General features: G+C 59.6%; 2 protein-coding genes across 13 annotated transcripts in view; one reads left to right on the top strand and one right to left on the bottom strand.

Annotated features, from left to right (window-relative positions):
* Positions 1-674: 674 nt before the first annotated feature.
* On the bottom strand, positions 675-1,681 carry LOC102008777 (atherin-like; the record flags this gene model as incomplete). The annotated part of the gene is given in 3 exon segments (XM_013508881.1): positions 675-777; positions 985-1,097; positions 1,613-1,681. Coding segments are annotated over 3 exon segments (245 nt in total), but the record flags the coding sequence as incomplete, so codon positions are not given.
* Positions 1,631-9,511, top strand: part of LOC102004982 — a 38,962-nt gene continuing 31,081 nt past the window's right edge. For 3 of the 12 annotated variants that reach the window (XR_001232321.1, XM_013508875.1, XM_013508879.1), the window contains exons 1-6: positions 1,658-2,220; positions 2,538-2,615; positions 8,269-8,337; positions 8,749-8,772; positions 9,048-9,125; positions 9,208-9,312. Coding sequence is in view for 8 of the 12 variants with exons in the window: in XM_013508875.1 (XP_013364329.1) it covers positions 2,028-2,220; positions 2,538-2,615; positions 8,269-8,337; positions 8,749-8,772; positions 9,048-9,125; positions 9,208-9,312 (547 nt within the window). In the remaining 4 variants the exon portion in view is untranslated. Of the gene's footprint in view, positions 2,616-8,094; positions 8,338-8,748; positions 9,126-9,207; positions 9,315-9,511 lie in introns of all 12 variants that reach the window. The other 9 variants (XR_001232322.1, XR_001232323.1, XM_013508874.1 and 6 more) reach the window with 7 other exon arrangements.

The following is a 9,511-nucleotide window of genomic DNA, read 5'->3' as shown; positions in this document are numbered from 1 at the left end:
GGGCCCCAGCTCCACCACCCCCACCCCACCCCCAACTCCAGACCTGGCTCGGAGCTGCGAGGGGGAGGGAGAGAGGGAAGGAGAAAAAGGGAGAGAGGAGGTGGGGGAGGGGAGGGAGGGAGGGAGACCGGGAGAGAAAGGGAGAGAGACAGAGACGGAGAGAAGGAGGCTGGGAGCGGGGAGGAGGGAGCGGGAGGCCAGACAGAGGGGCGGGGGGAGAAGAGGGTGAGCGGAGAGCGGAGGAGAGGGAGAGCGAAATTGAGGCAGCGAGACCGAGAGGGTCAGGGGAAGGAGAGAGACAAAGCGGGGTGGGAGGAGAAGGGAGGATGCAAGGCAGAACCAGGTAGAGCGAAAGGAGAGGGAGAGGCCGGCGGGAGCGAGACCGGGACGCACGGACGGACGGAGGGAGCGAGGGGGGGGACACGGTCAGGTAAGATGCAGAGAGAGGAACAGGGTGAGAGGGAGCGGCGCCGAGAGAAAGGGACAGGAAGGTAGACATGGATCCAGGCCGAGGGGGAGCCCGCGCCCCAGGCTGGATGCGGGGAGACTCCCTGGGGACCGGCTGGGAGCGGGCGGCGGCGGGCGGCGGCTCCTCCTCGGGCCCCAGCCACCTGCGGCGGGCCCGCCCTGGCCGGCGCTCCCCCTCCCCGGGCCCAGCCTCCTCCCCTGCTCACCTGCAAGATGGGGGCGCCGCAGCAGCGCCTCGATGGCTGGGCTGGGAGGTGCCGGAGAAGCAGGGACTCGGGGCAGAGCGGTGACAGCTCTTGGGGACTAAAGCTGTTACCGTCATAAGCGTCGGGAGGCCAACAGCAGGGAGGAGAATGGGGAAGAAATGATGGGGGAGGCTTGAAGGTTCTACACCCCCAGGTCCCCCTCCGCCCCAGCCGGGAGTTCGAGGAAGGTGGGATGGGTGAGGGTCCCTGCCTTCGACACCCAGGAAGCCAGATCTGCTCTCAGGCTGTGTCTCCTCCGGGAGGGAAGTACCTGGCTGGACCTGCACCGAGGGAGGAGGCTGGGCCTGGACCCCGGGTCTGAGGCAGGAGGCGGGGCCTGTAGTCATGGATTCTTTAGGAGGGACAGGACGACAGGCAGAACTCCTGGGAAGGACAGGACTCCATCCTGGACGCTGGCATTCCTTGGGAGGAAGGGGCCTGGGGCCTGGACTCCTAGCTTCCTTGGGAGGAGGGGGCCGGGGGCCTGGACTCCTGGGTCCTGGCACCCACCCGTAGAACCGACCTTGCGGGGCCTTCGCCACACACAAGCTCGTGTCTGTGGGTCCGTGTCGGGGGCTCACCATCGCGGCTGGGACCTCCCCGGCCCTCCCCGCCCTCCCCGGCCCTCCCGGCCCCCCACCTCATCTGTCCATCTGTCCGATCTGTCCACCTGCCGCGCCCCCCGGGCTGAGGTAGGAGGTTGTATAGTTGAGGAGGACACCCAAGGAGATCACTATACGGCCTCCTAGCTTTCCCCAGGCTGCGCCCTGCACGGGACGGGGCGGCGGGGGCCCCTGGCAGGGGCTAGGCTAGCTCCCCTAACCCCACCCCAGCCTCCTGTGCTTTGTGTCACCCTGCTTCTCTGTCTCTGTGTCTCTTGCACCCCCTGCCTCTCATACCATGGCGGCTTCATCTGTCTGCGGAACATTCCCTCTGGCTTCCGGTCTTCGACCCTCCCAGCGGCTCTTCCCGTCTTTTAGTTTTGTGGCACTTCGAGTGTCCCGTGTCTGCCTCTATTCTCTGTTCCTGCCCCCAACCAGGGCCTGTCAGGACCACTGCATTGCCAGCCTCTGGGTCCCTGAGACCCTTTAACCTGTGAAGACGTCCAGGGTCACAGGTGAGGTTCTTGGGAGCCTGGCGTCTGGCCCGACCGCAAACCTAGGGCTTGCAGGCCAACCCCTGACCCCCTCTTCCTGAGCCTGACGTCTGACCTCTGATCCCTGGCCACCGGCCCCGCCCCCTCCTGCAGTGACCTCACAAAGGTCACCAGCTTCTGCTCAGGCCTTGAGACCCTCCGCGGCCCTGCTGGCCCTGATGGGTGCCGTCCCGGCTGGCCTGCGGGCCCTGCTGGTGCTCAGGGCATCCACGTGGGCCTGTCTCCTGTGCTTCACGACTTACACGGAGCGCGTTGGCATCTGTAGGCTGTTTGGGGCGCAGGGCCCCGAGATTGACCAGTGCGAGGAAGCCTTCACTGCTGCCTTTCAGGGTCTCTCGGACATGGAAATCAGTGAGGAGGGAGACTCTCCTACACGGACCAGGCCCTGGGGAGGGACTGGCCAGGCTTTGGGAGACTGGAGGAGGGAGGCAGAGACAAACGCCTAGAGCCTAAGGACAGTGAGGGCCGCCTCAGAGTCAGGGCAAGGGGGCAGCGGAGAGACGCCTGGACTGGGCAGCAGGGAGGCGGGTAGGAGGGAGAGGGGCCAGAGACGCAGACAGGACACTGGGCACTTCCAGGCTGAGCCTGCAAGACTCGGGGCGTCTCCTCCCGGGACGCGCGGTTGGGTGGAGCTGCCTCCCCAGCCCCTGACCCGCGCCCACCATCAGATTATGAGGAGAGAAGCCACCTGCACGACACCTTCACCCAGATGACGATGTCCCTCCAGGAGGAGGCCGCTGCCCAGGGTGAGTGTCTCCTGGAGTTCGGGCTCAGAGCCCGTGGGACTGGGGCGGGGTCTCTGGGTTTGGGAGCTGACCACCGTCTTTGAGGGGTGACCTCGGCAACCCAAGTGAGACAGGCTGTTCGCCGGGACAGGTACAGAGGCAGACGGGGTCACTGATGGTAGAGAGGGTGGCTAGAAGGAGGAGACCCGGGGTCCGAGCCCTGTCGGGGTCTCGTGCACGCAGACTGGCTGTGACAGGTCTAGCGGTGTCGCTGCTCCTCACCCGCCTTCAGCGTGCCCGTCTAGCGAAGTGGGACGGCTCCCTTGCTTCCCAGGGTGGCCTTCTCCGGGACAGGACAGACACCTGCGCGTTGTCCTCAGGGTTAAAGCAGTGAGGGGCGGGGAGCCAGGGAGGACTGTGGAGCAGACTGCGGAGGTGAGAGCCATGAGGAGAGACGGGGCCAGACTCCTGTGGGACAAGCACACACGCCAGCCTTGGGCTGGCGAGACACGTGTGTGCTGTGTGGAGGAGCACACGCCCGTGGCGGCGTGGTGGGACGCGTGTCGCCCTGGAGGAGCAAGTGTCACGAGAGGCAGCATTAGCATAGCAGATAGCAGGCATCACACCTGGTCACCATGCCACACTGCCCTGACCCCCAAGGTGCCGGAGAGTGGCTTTGTGGTAGGGACAGAGGGCTTCTGGGGGACCACAGGGCTCTGTTTTTAGGGTAAACTGACCACTGCCTAGGTCTGGAGCTCAGGATTTGTTTCTACATCTGTACGGGTTTCTTTCCTTCCCACCACACTTTATGTCAAAACTCCTCAACGGGAGAGAAGATCCCATCCTTCTGGGGCATTCTTCAGGGGCCAGGTGGGGATCCCCGAGCCCCACAGGAGACCTGAGGAGCCCCGGAGCTGGAAGGAGGTGCTGCGGGGCTAGGGAGACGCCCTTCCTCCCCATGTGGGCTGTCTTATCACTGGAGACGAGGGACAAGGTGTGGACCTGGGTGTGTGGGACAGACTAGGAGGAGAGTGGAGGAGGCGGGGGCTGGACAGTGCGCTGGGGCCTGGATCTGAGGGCCCGGCTGGGGCCGGGCCGCAGGGCTCAGTGGGCTGTGGGTCATCCCTGAGGGGACGAGGAGTGTGGAGCAGAGCCCGAGTGGGGACCGAGGATGAGGCGGGTTAGGATGCAGTGATGGTGTGGGTGCCCTGGACGTCGAGGGGGCAGCTGGACATGTGGATGCCGGGTTCAGCAGAGGCCGGGAGAAGCTGGTGCAAGATGTCAACAGGTGGTTGTTGAATATGATGGGCACCCCCTGGGAGTACAGCTGGGACCCGATCTGCCAGTTTCCTGTCCTTGCATTGGGTGTGTGGGGCGCAGACACAAACGGTCCCGCAGTACTTCAGGGTCTCGGATGGCGATCGGTGCTGTGGGGGAAAACGGAGAAGGGCATGGGGTGATAATTCAAATTAGGTGATCTGACGAGGCGCACGTGAAAAGGTCCAACGGCGCAAAGACCTGAATGAGGCGATAGTGAGAGCTAGATAATGTGGGCAACAAATGGGCCTGGGTGAAGGGATGAGCCAGTGCGAAGGCCCTGGGGCCAGTGGGGCCGGAGTGCAGATGAAGTCAGAAGGGTGGCAAAGGACCGTAGGATCAGCGCATGGAGACCAGGGGTTCTCTTGAGCCAGTGACCGTCAGATATCTTGGGAGTTTTGCTAACGTGCAGAGACTTGGGCCTGTCCTCTGTTTCTTGCTTGAACAAGATCCTCTGGCTGTCACTAGGGGCCAGGGCAGACGCCAGGAGACCGGTGAGGAGTCCACAGGAGGTGACCGGGCCAATCGCAATGGTCCAACTCGGCCAGGACAGGTCTAGGGGTAGGGGTGGGGCAGGAGGATGGAGGAGCAACTCTAGGGTCTGACTGTGTGTCACACCTGCCCCAGCTGTGGACGCACATTACGCTCCATGAGGGAACCTTGTACCAGCCCCGTGGGGTGGGTTTAGAGCCCCGCTTTCCAGGTGAGGAAGCTGGACTCAGCTGGATGCGAAGGGTGGACCTTGGAGACGTTTGGCCTGGATGCTGGACCAGAGCGGTAGGAAGAAGCAAGGGCAACTCCCTGATCTGCCGATGGAGGGCAGGAAAGAGGGGCCAGTGGGCACCGGGCTGCCTTTTGGTGGCCAAGGATGATTCTGTATAAACCATGGAGAGGAAAGGCCGGCTGAGCATCCCTTACCTGGAATCTGGAACCTAAAATCCTGCAAAATCCGAAACTTTGTGAGCATCAACAAGACGCCTCAAGTGCAGAATCCCACACCTAACCGCATGTGACAGGCCTCAGTTCAGGAGACGCCTGACAGAACCCGCACTCAAAATACTGTGTGAGACGACCTTTGGGCTCTGGGTATAAGGAGCATATGAAACACAGGAAATGTGTGTTTAGAAGTGAGTTCCACCTCCAAGTTACCTCAAGTATCCTGAACTTTAAAAAGTGCAAAAATCTGCAACATTTCTGGGCTCAAGGATTTTGGATAAGGGATACTCAGGCTTTATAGAAAAGGGGGCGGTATACCAGATGGAGGATTGGGTGTGGAGGCTCTGGAGCCTGGGTTCAGAGTAGCTCCGACCGCTTCCCTAACTGATTTATGTCTCAGTGTCCCGTCTCACATTTGGAAATGGTCCCATTAGCACCTTACATTGTCCAACACATTGTGTGCATTTGAAGCCCATCTACCTAAGGGCTGGTAGATACTAATCTCATGCCAGGCCCAGCGGGTGCCACTGGATGGTCAGGATACTTTCATGTAGTGTGGTATTTGAATTTTTTTTTTTGTTTTGTTTTTGTCTTTTTGAGACAGGGTCTCGCTATGCAGCTCAGGCTGACCTTGAGCTCACTTTGTAGCCCAGGCTGGCCTCGAACTCGCAACGATCCTCCTGCCTCAGCCTCCCCAGTGCTGGGATTACAGGCGTGCGCCCCCACACACTATAGTGTTGTATTTAACATCTGCCACCGGCCCTGTGAGCTAGACACTGTTGTGGTCCCCATTTTATGAATGTAGAGACTGAGGTTCAGGAAGTGAAGTTGCTTGGCCAAGGGTCACATAGGGAGGAGGGCCTGCACCCCATCCCTCAGGTGTGAGACAGGTGTGCTCACAGGTGGATGTGCCTGGACTCAACCCCAGGTGATGTAGAGCAGAGCTGAAGCTCCCAACTGCATGCTACTCTTCAGGGGAGACTTTAAAACATCCTCCTGTGCCTTATAGGGCAGCGGTGTAACCTACACCTTTGCCATTTTCAACCTTTCACTCCATTTCCACCCTAGACTCCAGTGTGCACACCACCTCAGCTCACTTGGTACAGTCCATGCTCACCCTCCCGTGAGCCATTGGTTTGGCCCATGGAGGTTTCAGAGACTTCCAACATTCTGGCCTCCCACTGGAGCGGCCTACTCCGACCACATCCTCCTGGCCCTCCTGCCGACTGCAGACCACACTCCTGTTCTGTGGCCAAGGACAGACCTCTAAGTCCTTGACTCCTCATTCTGAACCCACTTCTTGGCTTCAGCGGTGTTTCTCTGAGTGTGTACCCGCTGATCAATGCTCCAGCCTTCAGCCACTTTTTTTTTTTTTTTTTTGATAGCCTGGGGATTGAACCTAGGGCCTTCACCTTGAACTACATCTCCAATCTTTTTTTTTTCCCCCAGACAAGGTGTGTGTCAGTCATTAAGCTTAGCTGGGCTCTAACTTTCTATTTTCCTGCATCAGCCTCCCAGAATGCTGGGAGTTTCGGCCACTGTCTTGCCAGTACTGTAACCTCCGATTCCCTCTTCCTGCATGGCATTAAATCACAGAGGAGCCTTCCTTCCCTCCTCATAACGTCTTAAGCAAACTAGAAGTTTATTTCTCCCATGTAAGTAAGTGTTGAGTTAGGCGCCTGCGGGAAGCCCCAGGTGGCGGTTCCAATTTCTTGGGGACTGCGGCCCCTGCCTGTGTGGTTCGCATGTGCCACTCCCCCTCACATCTCCCTGGCCGTAACTTGGTCACGTGACCCTGAGGCACGGAAATGAAATCTTGTAGCTGGGAGGAGAGGGAAGCGTTTTCTCAGATGGAGCATGGTGTTCTGTTACTGCAAAGTTACCTGTTTGGTGGCAGCCCTAAGAAAACATCATAGATGAGGGGCCTTTAAACAATAGAAGGTATTATCTCCACAGTTCTGGAGGCTCGGAGTTCAAGACCAAGGTGTCGGTGACTGCAGGCAGGGCTGGTTTTTTCTGTGGCCTCTCTGCTTGGCCTGCAGACGGCTGCCTCCTCCGTGTGTCTCCCCATGGTCTGTACCCTAATTTCCTCCTCGTAGGAGGAGACTGGTCACACGGGTAGCCACACTGGCCTAGAGCCCAACGCGATGGCCTTGCGGTAATGTAATCACCTCTTTTTAAGATTAACCTGTTCTCCAAATGCAGTTACATTCTGAGGCACTGGGGCTCAGGACTGGAACACGTGACTCAGGCAGGGGGACACAACCTGTACCCCGCCACACCCTGGTGGCATCACATCGTGCTGCATGTCTGATTTCAAAAGTGCCCTCGCCAGGAGATGAACCGGGCTGTCCTTCTCTGGAAACCTCACAAAACCTTATCGCCCGGAGGCCGTTAGATGGGTCAGAACCAAGAGACGGCTGCGGACAGAGCACAGGAAAGAGAGACAGGAGGAGAAGGGAAGAGCTTCGGGGTGTGGAGCATGGGGGGGTGCCCTATTTAAAGGGAGTGGCTGCCACCAAGCTCCTGCTAATTGCTGCCTTATGGCGTCACGGTCTCTGCAGGACAGCTGCCCCCCACAAAAAATTTTTTTTAAAAGACATGCCAAACATTTTATGTGCCCTTCCCAAATTTTATATGTTGGCAACCAGTTCATTAAAAGGAAAAAGAAAGGAAAAAAAGAAAAAACATTTCTCGGGCCAAATATAACACATCCAAGAGCTGGATCTGGGCCCTAGGTCTCGCCTTATGGTCTCCTGCTCCAGTCGGATTCTGGAATTCATGCTTCACATATTTATGGAGCTCTTTCTAAGAGGGCTCTCTGGAGTTCTGAGGATGCAGCACTAAAGAGAGACACATTTACTTGGGTGATGGACTTCAGTGTCAGCGTACATAGGCGTGCATCCGCAAACTGGTGAGAGCTGTGCGCGAAATGAATTGGGTACTGTGAGAGAAAAAGGGAACCTGGATTAGAGTATAGGTTTGTGACAATGGAAAACCTTTAAGGAAGCGACATGAGGTTAAGACGTGGAGGATGACTAAGAGTAGGGGAAGATGTGCTTCAGACCGAAGTTGGCATGTGCAAAGGCCCTGAGCGATAGGGAATGTGGCTCTGTTTGTCTGAGAGGGAAATGAAAGAGGGCAGAAGGATGCGACAGCAAGGAAGAAGGCATGAGGTCAGCTCCCAGAAGGCCTGGTCCGTGCGGGCGAGGAATTTGATGGTTATCCTCCCTTTTCTCCCAACAAGATAAAGGCAGATAGAGCAGGGGCTTCATCCGGCAGAGACTAAGGGGCAGGAGGAGGTCACGAAAAGAGCTGTGGTAATGAGACCTACGAGTGCAGAAGGGGCAGACAGCGCGAGGGCCAGCCCTGTGCCAGCCGTCGTCAAAGGCCAGTTCTACAGGGCCACCCCACCCTCCAGGGTCCTTTGAGGTTGCCTTCCCTGCTGCTGCGGAAAAGATGAAGAGGGCCATCCTGCAGCTTAAAAAAGGTAAAATAGGAGCGGCTTTAGAAAATCCCACTCCAGAGACCCCTCCGCAGCTCCCCAATCTCCTTCCAGAGTTGGGTTCCTGGGTGGGGGACTTCTGACTCGCCCTGTATCACTGCATCGGGCTCCGGCCCTTTGGCTGTTTCCTGCCCAACCTGCACCCTTCTTTGGGCAGTCCTTTGCGCAGATGTACCCCCTACTCTCCTGACCTGGCCTGGGAGGAGCACTGCCGGGTGTGGGTCTGGCCCCGCCCTTGGGAGGACCGATGTGGATCTGTCCCCGCGCCTGCGGGGGGCTGCTGTGGGCCTGGCTCTGCAGCCTCCAGGGGTGTCCTGCTTGGTAACATGTCTTGGGAGCTTTCTACAGGGACCCTCGGGGGCTTCCGGGGTAGTGACGTTTCCTCTCTTTCCGCAGTCCAGCCCTGCGTCCCTCCCTGCGGTAAGGATTTAATCCAAAGCTCAGAATCCTGGGGCGAGGGAGGTGGTCTGGGTGGAAGAGCGTGGGAGGGACTCGGGTTTGGAGACCGCAGGCGTTCTGGAGAAAGTAAGTCCCCCAGGTGGTGCTCGGAGAGCGGGTCCCAGAGCCCAGGTCAGCCAGTAGGGGTCCCTAGAGCATGTAGACCATGACACAGGCAAGGCAGGCTCAGCTCCCACCAGCCCAAGGGACGCGGGAGGGGGCACCGCCGGAGCCCAAGCCCGCGTCCTCGCCCGCAGGGATCCAGGAGGTCACCCGGAGCTTCCGCTGCACCGGGTGCTACTCCACCGTGTGCGATCTCCCGCTGGACTGTCCAGGTGAGGGCGCTGGGGGCCGGGCCACCTCTGGGCCGCGGGGCGGGGCGGGGCGGGGGCGTGCGGTGCCAGCCCGTGTCCTCAGTGCAGGACGTGACGGTGAGTCGTGGCGACCAGGCCCTGTTCTCCTGCGTGGTGGGCTTCCCGCTGCCGGAGGAGGAGACAACCTACTCCTGGAGCTTCGCGGGAGGTGTGAGTCGGGGCGGGTGCGCGGCAGCGTGCAGACGGGCGCGCGGGTCACGTTCCGGGGGGTCATCGGGGCATCCTTGTGGTCACGGGGCTTAGGTGAGGTCCCCGGATGGGGGGCGGCGAGGGATTGAGGAGTTGGGAGAAAGGGCCGAGGCTGGGGCGGGGCCCGGGCTCGGGGCGTGGTCAGGTGGGGCGGGGCC

Source organism: Chinchilla lanigera, unplaced genomic scaffold, assembly GCF_000276665.1.
Source record: "Chinchilla lanigera isolate Chin_1 unplaced genomic scaffold, ChiLan1.0 scaffold00157, whole genome shotgun sequence".
NCBI lineage: Eukaryota > Metazoa > Chordata > Mammalia > Rodentia > Chinchillidae > Chinchilla > Chinchilla lanigera.
Note: the sequence above shows the minus strand (reverse complement) of the source record. Positions and strands in the feature narration are given on the sequence as shown.